Source organism: Sporobolomyces salmoneus (genome assembly GCF_050403485.1).
Source record: "Sporobolomyces salmoneus JCM6883 DNA, S_salmoneus_JCM6883_v1_ctg4, whole genome shotgun sequence".
NCBI lineage: Eukaryota > Fungi > Basidiomycota > Microbotryomycetes > Sporidiobolales > Sporidiobolaceae > Sporobolomyces > Sporobolomyces salmoneus.
Window position 1 is genome coordinate 251,415 of NW_027481159.1, and position 19,158 is coordinate 270,572.

At 52.1% G+C, this 19,158-nt stretch overlaps 5 protein-coding genes across 5 annotated transcripts; 3 read left to right on the forward strand and 2 right to left on the reverse strand.

Moving 5' to 3' along the window:
* Positions 1-33: 33 nt before the first annotated feature.
* Positions 34-5,600, reverse strand: JCM6883_001558 (uncharacterized protein; the record flags this gene model as incomplete). The annotated part of the gene is made up of 17 exons (XM_076629152.1): positions 34-163; positions 232-366; positions 452-738; positions 799-890; positions 959-1,029; positions 1,086-1,527; positions 1,587-1,909; positions 2,130-2,273; positions 2,334-2,689; positions 2,752-2,935; positions 3,003-3,543; positions 3,600-3,788; positions 3,855-3,910; positions 3,980-4,516; positions 4,579-4,760; positions 4,835-5,104; positions 5,169-5,600. 17 exons carry the CDS (start codon positions 5,598-5,600, stop codon positions 34-36), a joined length of 4,371 nt encoding a protein of 1,456 aa, XP_076490799.1.
* Positions 5,601-5,743: 143 nt separating this feature from the next.
* Positions 5,744-8,270, forward strand: JCM6883_001559 (uncharacterized protein; the record flags this gene model as incomplete). Its single annotated transcript, XM_076629153.1, has 7 exons — positions 5,744-6,211; positions 6,275-6,481; positions 6,540-7,135; positions 7,221-7,412; positions 7,474-7,624; positions 7,689-8,102; positions 8,160-8,270. The coding sequence occupies 7 exons, from the start codon at positions 5,744-5,746 to the stop codon at positions 8,268-8,270; spliced, it is 2,139 nt and encodes a 712-aa protein (XP_076490800.1).
* Positions 8,271-8,289: 19 nt separating this feature from the next.
* On the reverse strand, positions 8,290-11,766 carry JCM6883_001560 (lipase family protein; the record flags this gene model as incomplete). Its single annotated transcript, XM_076629154.1, has 4 exons — positions 8,290-9,202; positions 9,266-9,971; positions 10,029-11,576; positions 11,721-11,766. 4 exons carry the CDS (start codon positions 11,764-11,766, stop codon positions 8,290-8,292), a joined length of 3,213 nt encoding a protein of 1,070 aa, XP_076490801.1.
* Positions 11,767-11,955: 189 nt separating this feature from the next.
* Positions 11,956-13,247, forward strand: PRE10 (proteasome core particle subunit alpha 7; the record flags this gene model as incomplete). The annotated part of the gene is made up of 7 exons (XM_076629155.1): positions 11,956-11,958; positions 12,041-12,106; positions 12,172-12,330; positions 12,462-12,563; positions 12,630-12,821; positions 12,890-13,002; positions 13,079-13,247. The coding sequence occupies 7 exons, from the start codon at positions 11,956-11,958 to the stop codon at positions 13,245-13,247; spliced, it is 804 nt and encodes a 267-aa protein (XP_076490802.1).
* A 377-nt stretch (positions 13,248-13,624) lies between these two features.
* JCM6883_001562 (uncharacterized protein) lies at positions 13,625-18,126 on the forward strand (the record flags this gene model as incomplete). The annotated part of the gene is made up of 16 exons (XM_076629156.1): positions 13,625-13,997; positions 14,068-14,174; positions 14,235-14,502; positions 14,562-14,651; positions 14,707-15,112; positions 15,172-15,472; positions 15,533-15,593; positions 15,655-15,708; positions 15,775-15,915; positions 15,982-16,089; positions 16,156-16,415; positions 16,482-16,604; positions 17,359-17,397; positions 17,466-17,515; positions 17,580-17,705; positions 17,910-18,126. 16 exons carry the CDS (start codon positions 13,625-13,627, stop codon positions 18,124-18,126), a joined length of 2,724 nt encoding a protein of 907 aa, XP_076490803.1.
* Positions 18,127-19,158: the final 1,032 nt, after the last annotated feature.

Here is a 19,158-nt window from a genome sequence, read left to right on the forward strand (position 1 = left end):
TGTGTTGTTACAAACCATCTTTGTACAACTAATCTACTGGTTCTCTTCCCACATTCGTCTAAACACTCCGTCTTCTTTCTCGAGCAAAGTATTCGGCGTGTCCATCTCGACGATCTTGCCAGCTTCGAGAACGATGATTCGATCGTAGTTCCTGACGGTTCGTCTGGTGGAAAGGACATGTCAGGTGACTGTGTGGGACTGCGCTTGGAAAGAAAGGAAGAAAAAACTGACAAGCGATGAGCAATCGTCAGAACTGCTGCATCTTTGAACTCTGTCCGGATTATTGCTTGCATCTCGTCGTCGAGCTCGTGGTGCAGAGAACTTGTCACCTCGTCGAAGATTACGATTCGGGAACTCTGCAAGAGACTGCGGATCCCAGGCAGGAAACAACGAGAGTCAGCGAGAGGAGTCACCTTGACGGAGACGTCGAGCGAACGAAAGGCATACTCACGCTCGAGCTAACACGATAAGCTGTCTTTCACCGGCACTGACGTTTTCGCCTTTCGCGGAAATCTTGGTCGACAAGTCGAAGACTGATTTCTGGGTGTTGTCCGTCTCGTCTCCTGTGTTGTGGTCGAGAAGACGTACTTGACGAAGGGCAGCGAGACATTCTTCGTCCGAATGCTCCGACAGAAAATCGAGATTTTCGCGAAGCGACGCCTCGATTAGGAACGGTTCTTGAGGAAGATACGTTATACGCTTTCGCAAATCTTCGAGAGACACCTTCGAGATATCGAGCTGTAACATGGATCGAGTCAACCCAGAGAGAATTTGTAAATAGTCATGAGCGAGACTTACGCTATCGATCACGATCCTACCTTCGAGAGGTTCGGAGAATCGAAGTAGCGACGTCGCAAGGGTAGACTTGCCGGCGCCAGTACGTCCGACAACTAGACAGATGGAAGGAGTAACGTCAGTGGAGGCCGTTCGAGTGGAACACGAATAGTAGAAGACTCACTGCCGATACGTTCTCCCGGTTTTACGTCGAACGACACTCCCTTCAAGATTGGCGGCAGCTCAGGATTATAGCTGATTCAGGGAATCGGTTTAGCTCAGTTCTTCAAGTCCGAGGTGAAATCACTGACCTCACGAACAGCTTCTCGACTCGGATCAAAGCATCTTGACAGCTCGAGCTCGGCCAGAGAGCTGGTGGCGCGAGACCCCCGACAGGCTCTTGAGCGACTTCGAGAAACTCTGTGATCCGCTCGAGCGCGTTCATGTCGAGAACGACTCGACCATAAGAGGTGCAAAGGTACGAAAGCGAGTTGATGACCGTTTGTGAGGAGACAATTGCGACTCCGGCGAGTCCTGGTGTGACAGAGTCGGGATAGATCGCGAAGATGGCGGTCGAGAAGAGGGATACGGCCGCGAGGAATTGAGTGCGAATATCGAGCCAAACGTCTAGGGTAGCGCTGAGATACCAGAATGCGAGGGTTTCGTCGACGTTCCGGCACAATCGACGGCGAAATCGGCCTTCCTGCGAGAATGCACGAATGATCGTAACGCCTCGAAGAGCTTCTGCGAAGCCTGTGAGTTTGAGAGGACGTCAGAGTCGCAACGCGTCCGAGAGGGAGAAACGATCTCACTCGAGAAGAGAGGCGAGGAAGTAGTCGAAGCGATACGGTTTGCGTCTCGGTTCAGCAAGAGGTACTTGCGAAAGATCTGGACGTAGATCGTTGCGAATATGACGGTAGGAACGATTGCGGCGGGCAGGATGAAACCTCCGGCGAGTAAAGCGACGACCATCGACGTTCCTTGATGCAGGAAGGTCGAAGCGTCAACGGCGAGAGAGTCGTCTAAAATCCCGACGTCGTTTGTGAAGCGGTTTGAGAGGACCCCCATCGGTATCGAGTCGAGGAAGGAGAGAGGCGCATGTACGACTCGAACGAGAAGATTGCGAAAGATGTTCCTGTTTCACAAAGTCAGCGCTCGGGAATGTGAAGAGAAGTTGGAAAAAGAAAGAGCCTCATACCGTGAAGCTCGCAAACAACCGAGCATTGCGAGGGCTTGGGGCACAATCACCATGATAACGACGATCGAGGCTTTGCTCTCCGGACCAAGTCAGCTACGGAGTTCCCGGCTTGGAGAAGGATTAAGAAGACAAGATGAACTAACCTATCCCGGCGTACCCGAGCGCAAAGAGCTTGTTCGATTGGCCAGCGGCTTCTCCCCATTTGGCGAGCCATACTCTCTCCCCAAATTCGAGAAGAGGCAGCACGAGGAGAAGTACCACGACGGCGATCCAGATGAACCAACTGCTTGTGGCAAGATAACTGCAATGGGGACAAGAAAGGTCGGTTCCTAGGTCGGAAATTGAGGTTGGAAGAACTCACGTTGTGTAGATGCTCCTCTTTACTGATCCAGACGTCCATTGTTCGGTGTGAGGGGTCTGGCCCTTCGTAGAATCCTCCTCTGCCAATTCGTCCATCCCTTTGTCTCCTCGCTCGTCAGGCTCAATGGACTTCTCCGTTGCTGGCGTTCGTCTCTGCCTCTCGATGGGTTCTTGCTTGATTACGCGCCCGTTCTCCAACACAACGTGGTACGAGGCAATGGAAAGAAGAAGATCGATGTGGTGAGTGACGAGGAGACAAGTTCTCCCTTTGAGGAGCGGACCGTCGAAGAGATTCTGAACGAGATGAGTCGCGGTGATCGTGTCCAGTGCCGAGAAAATATCGTCGAGTAGCACTACCTGTACAGAGCAGCGTTTCGTTAGTCGTGAAGACGGCGAAGGAGAACAGTGATCGCACAAACCTCGCTAGGAGCATAGATCGCTCTCGCGAGAGCGCAGCGAGCTTTTTGTCCACCACTCAGACTGATTCCTCGCTCCCCGCAGAAGGTCAGATCGCCGTCCGGAAGAAGTTCGAGGTCTCGCTCGAGACCGCAGGCCGAAATCGTAGCTTTGAGCCGTTCGAGATCGAAAGGTTGACCGAAAAGCCTGACGAAGAGAACGTACTTAGAACAGGTTGACATGACCAGCAGAGGGAGAGGAATGCCAGACTTACACGTTGTCTCGGAAAGAAAGCGATTCGAGCCATGGTTGCTGACCGGCGTAAGAGACTGAGAGAGGAAGCGTAATCTTGCCGGAAACGACTTCGAGTTCTCCAAGGAGCGCGAGTAGCAGAGACGATTTGCCGGATCCGACAGGTCCCGAGATGAGCGTCAAGGCGCCACGAGGAAAGTCGATGTTGATGTCTCGTAAAGTGAACGCTTCGGCGGTCCCGGCGTACCGACAATTGGCCCTTTCGAAGACCAATCTATTCGCTTGATCCCTTGTCTCGCATCGAGCGTGTTGCTCAACCTCCTTTTCCTTCAGGAATTTCTCGATTCGACCGATTGATACTCGAAGCTGAAGAATTTTGACGACGAAATCGGGGATTTGATAAAGTGGGTTCTGGATGAGCGAAAAGTAGGAGAGAGCCGTGAAGGCGATCGGGATCGTGAGGGTTTGATGTTGAAGGTAAACGTAAGAGCAGAAGGAAAAGATCGAAACGCTCGCCGAAATTGAGACCCAGACGAAGATGAGGAGGAGGCGGAGAATCCAAGCTGTGCATGACTTTCCGTCAGTCACGAGCTCCTCGCTAAGAGGACGCGGCACTAACCTTTACGAATCCATTTGAGTTCAACCTTTCTTTTCTCCAAGATCCTCGCGACAAACGCCTCTGACCAGCCTGCTAGTTTGATGGTTCGAATGGAAGAGAAGAGTTCCTGAAGTGCTGACTGGCGGGAATCTCGGCTCTGTAGACGAGAAGCTGACACGCCGACCGTGAGGGTGCCGATGAAATAGTTGACTGCGGGACAATCAATTTTCCTCGTCAGCGTCAGGAGGACCGAATAGCGATTGCTTGTAGGCTCACGAGGGGACAGTAGCAACAGGATGGAGAATCCGACAAACGCGCTCCAACCCATCAAGCTTGGGAAAGCGGAAACGAAAGTCAGTCGTGAGGCAAGAAGTGCGTGACACGAGAAACGTGCGACTCACTTGTAGAGTAACGAGAGACCTACAACGACCTCCAGAGGAGAGCCGTAAAGGAGGTGCGAATCACAGCCCATTCGTAATACTCTATTCGTATCTTCAGAAACGAGTGTAATGACTTTTCCGACCGAAGCACTCTCCTCGCCGGGATCGTCTCCTCCTCCTCCTCCTCCGGTGTTCTTCCGTCGCAGAGCCTTGTCGAAAATATCGACCGTTAACTCGCTCCGAAGCCTCATTCCGATCCTCCTCGCAAAGTGAAAATGGCGCTGTTGCGCGAAAGTCTTCGCGACCATACTGACGAATGCTAAGAGGGCGTAGATGTAGGCTTTTTCTCGCGGCGTCAGCGGAACCGAGGTTTCGATCCTGTCGGCCAAGTGCGAAGTCGAAGAGGGGGTATTGTATTCAATCACGAGCTGTTCGAGAATCTTCTGAACGAAGTACGGCCGACAATATTCCGCTGCCACCGCTGTAACTTTCAAGCTCGCATCAATCACGATGTCTCGAGCTGAAGCTCGCAAGAGACGCCGAGTGAGAGTCGAATCGCTGTTCAGATGAAACGGCTCAGCTTCAATCAATGATGATGTAAAAGAGTGAAATTCGCTTACGTGAGCGACTGGAACCGACGACTTAGAACTTCGCTCCGATTGTTCAGAGCGAGAGCGAACACATCGAGAGATTGCAAGGGTCGGCTTCGCGAGATTTTCATCAAGTTATCCATCCAGACGTAGCTGATCTCTCCCAGAATCGTATTCGTGTCTTCGGGAGATGGAGGTCGTGTCTCGGGCTCCTAGATTTGTTTGCGAAAACGATTCAAGTGTGAGACAGAACCCTAAGGAGGGTCGAGGAAGAGGATTTGCTCACCTCGGTCTCGCCATATTTGAGTCTGATGAGCAGATCAAGTGGCGCTCGTAGAGGCAACGTCATCACAGAGGTCAGAAGCCAGCCTATTGCAGCTATGTCGAGGACTTCTGAGGCGATGGTCGAGAGGGGAAGTTCGTAGTGTTGGTATAGCAGGCGAATGGAGACGAGGAGGAAGAAGATTGATCGAGTGAAGAGGAGAAGATAGAGGGTGAAGAGTCGCAAGGAGGCGAGACGAGAAGCTCGAGAGATTTGGAAAAAGAGGACAAAGACCTGCATTCCGACTCTACGAGATCAGCGAATGGTCGGATTAGGATATGAGAGAGAGTAAACGTACCCAAGTCGCAGCTAGGGCGGCTTTACGGACGGTTTCAATCGATTGATCGCCAACATTGAGCGCTTCAGCTGTCGAATTGATCCAGACGAAAACTTCGACGAGCGGAATGAGCGCTAATTCGAATCCAGGTGCTGAGTAGACAATGTTTGCGGCTGTCGTTTCGTCTTCCTGCAGTAACTCGAGAGGGATTCGCTCTTGATAGCTCTCGAGAATGTCGTCTTGCGAAATGAAAGTCGAGATGAGTCGGCGCTTGCTTTTACGTACGGGAGCGTCTTTTGAGCGGAATGAGTTCCGTAAGAATCGATAGATAGATGGGATAAGCAGCAGAAGGAACGCGCAAGCGAATGGGACGAGGTCGACAGCGAGCGGAAGGAGGGAGTCGAGGGGAAGGTCGGGACGATAGCTCATGATGAGCTGTTGATGTAGATCCATCTTAACATGTCACGGTACGGCGGTATGGGTCGAGCGAGATGATGGGAGGAGGGAAAGAGAGACTTTACGATGACATGGCTTCCTCTTCCCTCGGCTCGTTCAACTAGGTTACGTCCGACCGCTCATCAGTCTCAGTATACCTCATGAGCTCATCCTTGCCGCCGCCGCCGCCTCGACATCCCTCGAGTCGCGCCCCTAAGCTTTCATCAATACCTGCCATAAATGCCAACAATTCTCGCCCGTCCGATCGCAGTACCGATCGAAACGTTCCGGGAAGACATCCGAATGTGAGCAAAAGCACCAGTACTCCATCCGAGCCTCAATCACGGTCTTCCTCTTCTTCCCCACTTTCACTCAACGCAGCCTCTTCGTCCCCTTCTACTCTTCCACTCCCGCCCAAGCATTCGACTACGAATGAGATGGATGAGACAAGTCGCAAGTTGGCAGAGATTGAGGATCTAGAAGTAGCGGAGATGCTCGATAGAGTCGGTGGACAATTGCAGGAGATTCGGGTACAAGGAGAGGAGGAAAGAACCCCGATAGAATATCCAAATCGTTTCGATTTCAGGGACGAAGACGGAAAGCTTGATTGGGCAAGTTTTGCAATCGCGGTGAGTCGCTGTTCCGACTTCTCGTTTGCGAAGCACTTTCTTACTTCAGAATTCTCTGACCAGTATTTGTCGACCCTAGTACTTGCCGCAACCCCTCCCGACTTGATCTGTCATCCTCCTCAGGAAGACTTCAGTCTTCGTTTCGTGCGAGACGACCTCTCGAGATTTTACGTCCTCTGCCCTCCTTCAGTTTGGCAGGACTGGCTGCTCAGAGACGTCGCAAGGCTGTATCGATGGGATGACCCAACGCAGACCGGTAAATACGCAGCTGTAAGCCAGTCCTTCTCTGGTCTTACATTTCCAGCTCAACATTATCTTTCGACTCTAGCTTTACGCTTTCCTAGTATTCTTCGACCTCGTACCCCTATTTCCAATCGGTCTTCTCCTCTACCACATGATTCTTCCTCGCCTATCTCCTCCGACACCTGAGGAGCTTCTCGCAACATCGAACGAGCGAAGGAGTAGAACCGCTGAAGCTGCCGAACTGTCCAAGCAACTTCAAAACTCCTCAGCCGGACGAGGACTCGGATTCGCGGCAGAAGGAATACGCGGAGTCTTTCAAGATCTGAGAGGCAAGCTCCCGATTGGTCGATCCCCTTCCGAGGAGAAAAGCCTCGCACACGCACTCGGTTCAACCGCTCTGCTCGGAGGGATGGCCGGAAGCGCCGGGAACTACAATGAGACGCTCCGTCAACGCTTGGGGAAGAATCACAAAGGCGCTGCGTCACCGGAGCCGTCCGGGACAACGAAGGACCAGGACGAAGCTGAAGGCGTAGACGAAGACGATCTCGACCCTTGTCCGGCGACCGACAAGACAGGAGAAGTTTCCCTTTATCGCCTCGTCCGCAACCTCGCAAGGTCTTTCGGCCCTCATATTCAGACGGTCTTGAGCGAGAACGTCGATCTTTTTGAGGTTGTTCGAAAGTAAGTCCGATTTTGTTCGCCCTCCCTTTCGTTCCTTGTTCTACCAATGGAGTCTCGACCTGATCAAAGACTTCGGTTCGAGCAGCGTGATTCAACATCCCGATCATCCAGCGTCAATGCCGGTGCTACTCCGCCTGATCGCCGTCTTCGTCCTCGTTCTCTTGACGACCTGGCTTCGCCTCAAGTCTGCTTTCGCTTACCTAGGGATTGAGTTTTTCGTGCTTTGGAAGGTTCGAGAGATGTTTCCGCAGTACAGGAGGGCGACGATGATCCAGTGGCAAGTTGACCGTCGCATAGTTTCTTTCTGAAAGCCCTTCGCGTTAACACCTTTTTCGTAGGTGGATCTTTTCGGGAGCGCCAACAGACGCAGAGTACGCTCTGTATGTCTTGCGCAAACGAGGTGCCGAAGGTCGGGCTATTCGAGGGTCAAAAACGATTCGCAGAATGGCACGACGGAGCCGAACGAGCTCTAACGCCGATCTCAATCCTGTACTCTCCCTCTCCTCGTTCCGTCTCTATTGGGCACTCTTAATTGACGCCGAACTTATTGTAGACTGTCCAGCGTCTTGCGAAGAGCGTCTCGGATACCGCCTCAATTTCATCTTCGTCCTCGGTTGCCGACAAAACTACGAATACTTACTTCGCTTTTCATCACTCTGTACCTGGTCAAATCGTCCTCACTTCGACTACATTCCGTTTCATCCCCGCGAAGCGAATTCGAAAGCTCGGATTTCAGAAAATCGTCGCCAGAGTTGCGCAGAAATTCGACCCTACGATCGAACTTGACGAGTCATACTACTACAACGAGGATGGAGGTTCCCACAACGATTCGACGGGGATGGAGGGAATGCGGATGCGTGATAAGGCAGAAGTAGAAATGGCGGTAAAAGTGAGGGAAATTGAAACGGTCAAGAAGGAGAAACAGTTTCGGCTGCCGGCTCTGGTGATATCGAGCAAAGACGGAGAGGTACGTCTCTTTCGCTCGTTCTCTCTTCTTCGTTGAGATTGACACAACGGCCCATAGATCTGGAAGTTCACGAACGTCTCGCGGCGAGACGATGCCTTCAACAAGCTCCTCTCTTTCTCTGCAGCCCCAGGGACTGCAGCATATAATAATGTTCTCTTGCAACCATAGTGCTTTTCTTTCACCAGCATCAGAGTGATTCGACAGCTTCGAGGTACTCTTTCGGAAGGTGCGAACGAATCATGTCTGACAAAAGCAAAGGAGCGTGATAAAACCTTGTCGGATCCCTGACTTCATACAGTCCCAGCCTTAGCTCTCCATTATCTCCATTGTCAAGTTCATCCGCTTTCCCTCGACTTCCATCCTCCTCGCGCTTTGGAAGTTGATCAAGATGATACGTTTTACCGGCGGGGATTGCTGAGTCTGATTCGAGTGCGTCCGAGTGATTATGTGTGATCTCGAGTCGGCGCCTCCAAGCGGTTTCTTCCACGGTTCGCACCGTTTCCCGTCTCGAGCCTTCGTCGAGGCCCCGCTTCTGATTCTCTTTGCTCGTCAGACTGCGCCACTCCCACCAGTCCGACATGATCCGACTGTCTTTCCTCCTCGCTAAATCGAGACGCCCTAGCATTCTCCTCAATTCCTTCAACTGTGGCAAACCGGCTCGAGTGATGACATCGCTAGCGAGAGAGACGCTGAGGACGAGGGGAGGAGTTCCAATCGCACATCGAGCGGCAAGAGGAGCATTGAGGGTTGTAGGGTGAGCGAAAGTGACCGCACGAATTGACCGCTCGGGAGGTAGACCAGACTCTACCGAGGTCAACCAACGCTCCGTCGTTGTGTCATAATGGCTGATGAGAAGAGCGACGGTCGAGGCTAGGGCAGAGCCGAGAGAGTGCCCAGCGAGAAGCAGATCGTAGTCGGTTTCTTCGAGAGAGGCCACAAGTTTCGAGAAGAGAGGGGAGTGTGTCGGATCGAGAAGATGACGGGCAGCGGCTAAGATTCCGGCGTGAACACGATACGAACTCGTTTCTGGAATCGCCTCGCTGTTGAACGGTGGTCGAGGGAGTGAAAGAGGTACAAAGTCGCCTTCGAGGTCGGTTTTGCTAGTCAACGAACCCAGATCAAACTCCGCTGCACAAGGGTGAGAGAGAGGGATAGGGGCTTACATATCGGCAAGAGATTGTGTGCCTCGAAAAACGACGATCACCTGGCGCCGAGCATCGTCACGAAGGAGGTAAAATGTTGGAGCGTAAGTCTCGGTATTGGAATCGTCGGAGCGGTTCTTCTGCAGAGCGACATGAAGGACGTTTCGGTAATCTTTGATGCCTCCGAGATGAGCGAAGAGTCGATGAGGTAGAGTTGCGCCCGATGGAGTGAGGAGAGGAGTGGGAGGTGAGACGATGTACGTCTGTAGGCCGTAAGCAGCAGTTGAAAGCCTGCCGCATCGCTTCAGCAGAGAAATAATCTCATCGACGTCGAGGGGATCTCCCTGACCTTGGATGAGCGGTTCAGGGACGACAACCGGCACGAGGTTAGGCGATAACGTGCTTCTGCTCCTCCTGCTTCGAGATCTCGCGTTGTCTGGAGAAGCGATGAGGGTTCCTTCGAGGAGAGAACCTGCTCTTGACGTAACGACGAGCCCGTCGGCTTCCTCCTCCTCCTCTTCCTCCTCTTCACTTCGGTTCCAGCGAAAGGAAGTTCGATTCTGATCCATCACGAACGAAGGACGAGGGTGGCGATTTCGAGAGCTATTCGACCGCTTGACTTTGACCGGCGATTGCTGAGAACCGCTGAGCCCGGAATTAGTCGGTTCTTCAAGAGGTTTGATGTTGAGCAGATTCAGCTCTTCCATCAGCCAACGCTCCCTTGTCACTATCAAGCAAAGTATCAGCTTCTGTCTGAGCTTTCAAGGAAGGAAGAGGAACTCACTCGAATGCAGAGCGCTCAATTCTACGAGACCCCTCACGACGCTCCACGCGGTTAGACCTTTTCCTCCCTCCTCCTCGCTGCACACTCTGTTCCATTCTCGCCTACATGTCCTCCAGTACGCTATCACGGCTTGACTGATTTCGGTTCGACCGCAAAGGTTGAGCGTCATCCAATAGAAGAAAATCGAAAAGCTTCGAAGGGTACGAACGCTTGAGGCGGTCAAGGAGACGGCGTGTGAGAGAACGAAGAAGGTGAAGCCTACGAGGTGCACTGCACATCCGACGAGACCTCCGAGCGAGTTGAGCGATGCATCGTCGAATGAGCCGATCAGGAACCACGAAACGAATTCGACAAGTCGAGCGACAGTGGTCGGAAGAGGGGAGTCAACAGTTTCAGTCGGGAAGTAGGCGGTTTTGGATGTGACAGATCCGAGTGAAGGTGATAGAAGGGAAGGCTTTCGGTGTCCGATTCGCGTTGTTTCCTGCTCACAGCTTGGCGGGGCGACAGATGGTGTCGAAGTCGGAACTGGATCGTCTCGATAGCTTATCTTCCTCCTCAGTCTCCCCGCCATTTCACCCCCAATTTTCGCTCCGTAATCATGAACCTTCAGAGCACTCTCAGCCCTTTGAGCTCGTCTCCTCGCCGACGCGATACCTTCTCCTTCGCCTTTGACCCTCTTGCTCCGATCGTACTCGTAACCTCCTGGAGGACCGAGAACTAGGACGAGCTTGCGAAAAGTTTGAAAGAGTGATTGCGGGAATCGGAGAGGGGGAGGACGACCTAAAGCGTACAGTTTCTCGTGCTCGATACGATCCTTCTCCGCTTGTCGAGCTGATCTTAACCCCAAGAGCCCTTCGAACGATTTTCGGGTCGCAGTCGTGTCGGTATTGTCGAGAAGCGGAGGAGGGAGGAAGAGTTCGCCTTCGACCGATTCTCGGGCTTTCGACTTAGCCTTGCCAGGCGAATTGCTGGACAGACTCATTCGACGGGCCCATGTGTTGTAAGAGCCGGGAAGACCGAGTGGACTTGGTGGTGTCGCGAGAATCGGAGAAGAGAAGTTGTTGTTCGTCGGTTCAAGGTGGTCGACGTTGACACAAAGTAGAGGGCGATTGTCGAGAGTGAAGGACGAAGGGGAAGTCAATGCCGGGGACCACAAGGGGAAGAATTCGTGAGAAGGCGAGGGAAAGGGGAAGTGAGCATGGAGGTTCGGAGAAGAAGGAACCACAAGGGTCGGGGAAGATGGAGGGGACGAGGTCACAGAGTGTCGAGATCTGTCGTGAAGCTGTGGGCTCAGGTGTAGGAGGGAAGACGGAGTCGCGGCGACGGGATGTGATACCGAAGAGGAAATCGAAGTGAATGAGAGTGGTGTACCGAGATCGAGTTTGAAGTCGTCGAGGTCATCGTCGCTCATACAGAAGATGTTGAACGACAGGACGGAGGGTGAAAGGGTAGAAGCGAAGAAGGAAGACGGTAATCGAACCCATTTCTTTCGAGGAGGTCGAACGTGCGATGGAGCGATATCTCGTTTGTTGCGCAAGTTCCTGAGTTCTACAGCGCGGGAGGATGTCTAGCATTGTGTAGCGCACTCGCTGTCTCTCTCCCATACCCTCAGTCCGGCTCAGAGTCGCAAGTTGAGGCAGAGTTTCGGGACTCGGATTTCGGCGGATCTGCGCGGCTTGATGGGATTCGTACCGCCGCTCGAAGGACTGGGATTCCGATTTGGTGTCAAACGGCGCATATCGGTGATAAGTAGAGGAAGAGGGCGATGTTGAAGAGAACCAACTTGCTTCGCGAAACTCTCTCCCCGACTTTCGATCACGCTCACTTCTCAACCACTCGCTTTACAATCACCGAGCACGTCGCCATAACTCTCTCGCCCTTGTGCCCCTCCCTCCATAGATCCGGTCTCATTCTCTCGCGCTAGAAGATGGTGAGTCCTCGTCATCTCCATCTCTTTCCCTCTCTCTGGCTAGAGTTCACTCGTATTCACCTGACCTGGTGCCTGGGAACAGTCTTCAATCGGTACAGGTTATGATCTGTCCACCTCTACCTACTCCCCTGACGGTCGAATCTTCCAAGTCTGTCATCAGCTCTCTCTCTTTCTCTGTTGTTCTCCTTGCTGACTTGGTGCATTCGAGTACAGGTTGAATATGCGAACAAAGCGGTAGAAAACTCTGGAACTGTGATCGGATTGCGTTGTAAGGATGGAGTTGTATTGGCAGTCGAGAAGTTGGTTCAAAGCAAACTATTGGTACCGGGAGCGAACAGGAGGATTGCTACAATCGATCTGCATGCTGGTGTCGTACGTGCTCCTCCGATCAGTGTCGCTCGCAGGCGTGTAGGGCTGACGTAACCCCATCTCCCTTTCAAACTCTCAATCTCTCTGCTTTCGGCCATTCAACTGCTCCGTTCGATTCATCTCACGATACACAGGCGACTGCAGGTCTACTCGCTGATGGACGTCATTTGGCTGGAAGGGCGAGGGACGAATGCGAGAACTACAGAGAGCAATATCATTCTCGAGTTCCCATGAAGGTAGGTCTAGTTCTCGCTCAATCGCCGTCTCATTCTTTCAATAACATCGATCGAGAGCTCCTGTAGATTCTCGCGGAACGACTAGCAAACTACTTCCAAGCCTACACTTTGTACTCCTCTGTCCGCCCCTTTGGTCTCTCTGCACTCGTCGCCGGGTGGGACGCTCCAGCTACCGTCGAAGGTACGGATGAGTTGGTCGAGAAGAGGTCGGAAGGAAAGCCTGCGCTGTACATGGTCGAACCGAGCGGTACTTTCTGGGTAAGATTTCAATCGGATCTTTCTTCTCTCTGAGTCTCAATTCTGACAGTTCTAGACTGAATGCACAGGGGTATCGAGGAATCGCGATCGGGAAGGGAAAGCAACAGGCCAAGACGGAGATCGAGAAACTCGATTTGGACAACCTAACAGCTGAAGAAGCTCTCGTGGACGCTGCTCGAATGTGAGTTAACTCTTCCTCTAGAACGTGTTCAACACTATCGAAGAAGAAGCGTACTGATGTACCTCGTCGTCGACAGCATTCACTCGGTACACGACGACACAAAGGACAAAGATTTCGAGTTGGAAATGACCTGGATCTCGCCAAAGAGTGATTGGAGACATCAACTCGTACCGAAAGAGTTGGCACAGGAGGCAGAGAGGAAAGCGAAAGAGATTATTGATCAGGCCAACGAGATGGAAGAGTAGTGGTCTTTTTGCGAATTCAATTGTAGATTTTCAGAAAGCAAAGCTTTTCCACTGTTGTTCTGTTGCCTCTAATGCGCGCGAGAGCTTCGCGTGCAGTGTTCGCTATGGACACCTGCTTATGAGCCGCAAATACAGCGTTACGACGTGAGAGAATCGCGAAACAGTCAGACTTTCTCTTCCCTCACGACTCACCTCATTTCGATCTTACATGCCCGGCTATAGCGATGCCAGTACGAGCTCGCAAACATTAGACACTGACCATACTCGATCATCGTAAGTCTCTCGCTGTAGCACGCGCACAGAGTCGAGAGTTGGTTGATCTGATCTGATTTCTCCCCCCGCTGTTCCCGAACGACTTGTGTAGATCTCGGAACGATATGCACGAAGAACCTAGCAGATTCCCGGCATTCCCAACACATCTCTTCTCCGCCAACGGTGAGAGCCCGGCGAGTCCAGTCGCTGGTCGGACTCCTCTCCCTCCAAGCGGAAGTTCGATCGATTGGACACTCGAATACTCAAGAGAACGTAATCGGATAGCTCAGTTAGCTAGTCTTCCGGGTCTACGGGGCGTGGGATACCGGATATGGGATCAAGCGAAACCTTGGCTCGTCGTCGTTTTGACGGGAATCGCGACTGGAACGATAGCGAGTTGTCTCGACGTACTTAGTAGTTGGCTCAGTGACCTCAGGCTGGGAGTCTGTCGCGATATGTGGTGGATGAGTCGCAACCTTTGTTGTGCAGGGCTAGATCGTGAGTCGGATTTCCTTCTTTTCTCCGTCGAGCGAGCTTGTACCGGTTGTTGAACTTGCTTTCTCCACAGCGTCTGAGACTTGTCGAGCCTGGAAGACATGGGGAGAGATCGTGGGCGATGAACGGCACATGATAGCGAGGGCAATTACTCAATATGGTCTGTACATGCTTCTCGCCGTACGTCCTTCAGCTCCTACATGAGGAGAGCTTGACTGCTGACATCGTTCTCATATTCAGGTCGTCTTCGCTGTATCTTCATCAGTCTTTGTCCAAGTCTTCGCTCCAAACGCCTTTCACACGGGAATACCGGAAATCAAAACTCTCCTCGGAGGATTCGTCATGGATGGCTACCTCTCGCCCGCGACACTTCTCATCAAATCTCTCGGTTTACCTCTAGCTGTCGCGTCGGGATTGAGTCTTGGGAAGGAAGGACCGTTGGTTCACGTCGCTTGCTGCGTCGGTAATCTCATCATGAAACCTTTCAAAGCTTTGAGCGGGAACGGGGGTCAGTCTAAAGTATCCCTCCTCCACGTGTACTTTCTTACTGACTCGTTGACTTGGTAGCTCGTCAACGAGAGATCCTTTCGGCGGCGGCAGCGGCAGGAGTTTCGGTAGCTTTCGGGGCACCGCTCGGAGGAGTTCTCTTCTCTCTCGGTTCGCCATATTTCTTCACGCTTTGCTAGAACTGGCGCTGACGACTCAAATATAGAGGAGATCTCGACGTTCTTCCCCGGTTCGACGATGTGGCAATCATTCGTCTGCGCGATCACCGCAGCGGTTACCCTTCAATACATCGATCCCTTCAACACCGGCAAGCTCGTACTCTTTCAAGTCACGGCAACTCAAGTATGGAGAGGGTTCGAGTTGATCCCGTGGCTCTTCCTCGGCGTGATCGGGGGAATTTGGGGAGCTTGGTTCATTCGCTTGAACTCGGAATGGGAACGATTGAGGCGGGCCTCGGGCCTCGGGGATTGGCCAGTGAGCGAAGTGGCGGCACTCGCACTCTTTACCGCTATCGTCAGTTACCTAGTCGTGTTCATGCGGATACCTTCGGCCGAACTGGTCAACAATCTGTTTTCTGATTGTTCGAGCGTCGATCCGTATGGTCTCTGCGAGTAAGCCCCCGTCCTCTACTTCTCTCAAATCGTGCACAATTATTGATGTTTGATCGCAGTCCCTCGAGCTCAACTTCCACCGTCACTCTCCTTCTCGTCAGCGCGTTCGCTAAAAGTCTCCTCACGGCCGTCACGTTCGGAGCCGCTCTCCCCGCTGGCATCTTCTTGCCATCTCTCACCATCGGCGCCTGCGTCGGTAGAGCGGTAGGAATCATCGTCGCGAGGGTACAGAAGGCGAATCCCGAAGCCTGGTTGTTCGCCAATTGTCCGGCAGACGGACCATGTATTAGTCCTCCCGTCTACGCTGTCATTGGAGCCGCGAGTGCTCTTGGTGGAGTCACGAGAATGACAATCAGTCTTGTATGTTTTCCTCTCGTCAACGGAAACCGACTTGGCCTAAATTTCGCCTGTCGTGCGTAGGTCGTCATCCTCTACGAGTTAACGGGCGCTATCGACATCGTTCTACAACTCATGATGGCAGGTGAGTGTCTCTCGTAATGGTCCTCTACTCGAGATAGTGCTCATACGAACTTTGTCTCCAGTCATGGTCGCCAAATTCACGGCAGATTACTTTTCGAAAGACGGAATCTACGAAAGTGAGTCGATCCCTCTCTTTCCATTCCTTCGCATACGGCTGATACACATTTCCGATACTCCGGTAGCTTGGATCAACCTTCGAAACTATCCTTTCTTGAACAACAAGGCAGAATATCGTCGAGACGACGTTCTTGTCAAGCACGTCATGACTAAATGGAACGAGTTGAGCTGTCTGACTGATGAGGGCTGGACAGTCTCGCAATTAGGCAAGTCAGTTCCGGTTCGAAGTCTCTACGAAATTGATGAGCTAACCTTGAGGCTGAAACTTATAGAACACATCCTTGACGAGCAAGACTATCGAGGTTTCCCTATCGTTAGTAGCGGAGAAGATCGAATTCTGGTCGGTTACATTGGTCGAGTCGAGCTCGAAGCTGCTCTCGGTAAGTTCTCTCTCCTGTACGCGTATTCTAAGATGCCCATGCTAACGCGACTTTAACGTGTGCCAGCCGAAATTCGTAATGTCGACGGGGCTACTCGCAGTACGCGATGCTACTTCACTTCTGCTCGGCGTCGAGGCCAGCAGATTCAGATTCGTCTACCATCGTCTTACGAGGAACCGCTCCGAAATGAGGCACGAGACGGGGAACCATCTCACTTCGAGGACTCCGAATATGATATCGTCAGTCGGGTCGAGGACGTTGGCGAAAAAGCGGAGGGGGAAAGGGAGGAGAATTCTTGGATTTCTCTCAAACCTTGGATAGACGAGGTAAGTCACTGACCGCACTCAACCTCAGTCAATCCTGTGCTAACTTGATTCCCGTGCGCCTCGCAGATACCCGTTACAGTCAGTCAAGATACCCCTATGGAAGTTGTCGTACAAATGTTTCAACGAATTGGTTTGCGTTTCGTCTTGCTCACGAAGCATGGACTTCTCATGGGCATGTTGACCAAAATCGTACGTCTCTTCCTCTGCTATCTCTTGTGGTCAATGTTGACGAGATTTTTCGGAGCGAGAACAGGACATCCATGCTCACATTCACCCTTTCAATACCTCGCTTACCGACCTATCATCTTCCTCGACCGATATTTCAAATTATTCGCAGGTCCAACGTCGGCGGAATAGGGAACGAACGTTGACAGATGGAGAAGAAGGGATCGCTTTAATGGATCGCAACAGTTTTGCAAGTGCGCGGCAGATCTGAGGGACCTGGTGCTAGGAAGTACTCGCGCATCGAAGTCTACACATGTTGTTATCATCACGAGCTTACGCAGGAAACGACGTCGAAGCGGTTCAGAGTTAGCCAGCCGAAGAAATTTTGGCTCTGATGAAAAGTTCGCTCAATAATTTGACCCGCCGGCGTTACGAGTCCATCGCGTATCACACGCACAGCGTAATGATGCAGAAGCGAACCGAAATATCGAGTGCTCATCGAAAGCGAACTTTTTTTCGGCACTTGCTTTTCCTCCTTGTCTTCACTCACTCGTCCTAGGATCGCATTCTAGGTTGTGTAGGCCCGAGTAACTGACCATGCAAATCTTCGTCAAGTGTAAGTGCTGTCCTCCGGTCTCGCCAGGTTGAGAGATGGGAGCTGATCGAAAAATGTCGTTTGATCTAAAACAGCCCTTACCGGCTCCACTGTACGCTTGAATGCTCGCTTAGTGCTCTCCAAGCTCATCTGATTGTCTTTACTCTGCTTTGGGATGTGTAGCTCGCTTTCAGCGTTGAGTCTACCGACTCTGTCTCGGCTGTAAGTTTCCATCGAATCTTCGCGATAGTACGAGCAATGCTGATTGCGATACTTGTTGCTCTGTATAGATCAAGTCGCAAATCGCCGCTCGTGAGGGAGTCCCCGCTGAGGAGCAACGGTGAGTCGGGTCCTGGTTTTCGGCGGGAGAGCTTCGTACTGACCGGAGTTTGCGTTTGATTCAGTTTGATCTTTGCCGGAAAGCAACTCGAGGAAGGTCTTACCCTTGCCGACTACGACATTCAAAAGGAGTCGACTCTTGACCTCTCCCTTCGTCTTCTCGGAGGAGGAAAGAAGCGCAAAAAGAAGACGTAAGCTACACTCCTTCATTCGTGTTCTGTTCCCATACCCCGTCGGCGATTCGTCGGCACCTCGTCATCGTCGAAGAGCTCGAAGAGACTGAAATTCGAAAAATCGAAAATCGAAAACTCTACCACCTCTCGCTCCTCTCTCCGACTTTCATCCTTCCCTACTATACTGTACGTTCTTACTGACTCTACGTTCGCCACGTACAGCTACACCACCCCCAAGAAGATCAAGCACAAGCGCAAGCCCATCAAAATGGCGATCCTCAAGTACTACCGCGTCGATTCCGACGGCAAGATCAAACGCTTGAGGAGGGAGTGCCCGGCTGAATGCTGCGGCGCCGGAGTATTTATGGCGAATCACAAGGATCGTCAGTACTGCGGCAAGTGCGGTTTGACGTATGTTCTCGGCGAAAACAAGGCCTAAACGGATGGATCTGGGCTCAATTCGAAGAGGAATAGTGTCTGAACGTTGTACGGTATCTCCTAGCTTCGATAGACCTGTCTCTTGACGATATTGGGATGTTGAAACCGAATTGTTCTTTTTTTTCTTTTCCGCCTTCTCGCTGCGCAGACCAAGCTTCCACTTCCTGGGTCTTTCCTCGCTACTCAAAAGCTACACTGACATCACTGTATGGCTTAATGAGGACTTTGAACTCGTCACGAATGCGATGTCAAACTTGTAGCGATTTTTGCCTGGTCCAACGAAAATGACTTGGGTTTCTGTACCTCCAACTCTTGCTCACACAACTCGGTCCTTGTGGCAGCTCACTCGTTGCTCGAGGCTCTGAATGTTGCGGACTGACTAGTGTCGAGGCGGGAACTGACAGCTTTAGGTCTAAGCACATTGAGAGCTTGCTCGAGCAAATGAATTAGCCTCTCGGTCCTATGACTTCTGCGAGACCTCGAACGACACACGGTACTTACAGTGTGGCGAGAGACAACGAGCAGCTCGCGCGAGAGCTCTCTCGCTCCGTGGTTTGCGAAAGAAAGAAAGACCGAAAGCGTCTTCGAGGACCTCTGCTCTGAGATCGCTGAGGATTCGAAAGGCGGGCTCCCTAGATCCTATGCTAACATGTGTAGGCCAAGGCTGGGAGTGAAGACGACTCCGAAACGAAAGTGCTACTGCGCTTACGGGAAAAGCCTAAGTTTGTGCATCTCGACTTCAGTTAAGCAGACATTCTCGCTTAACCTGTGTGCTTTCTTGACAGCGTCGACCTTGCCCTCTGGACGGATCTCATTGCGACAAAGTCGGAAGATACCAAAGTCGAAGGGAACGAAACAAACTCAACTTCAAAACCTGCGAAATAACCAAACGGCTCACCTTGGCGCTTCTGTCGCACGCTTTACTCACCTGGTCGCGACATCGGAGACGGAGCGAACACTGAAGGTGCCACAGAGCCACGGATCGATATCGAATAGCGGAACCTGGCATCGTCGCGATTTGGGGAAAAGAGCG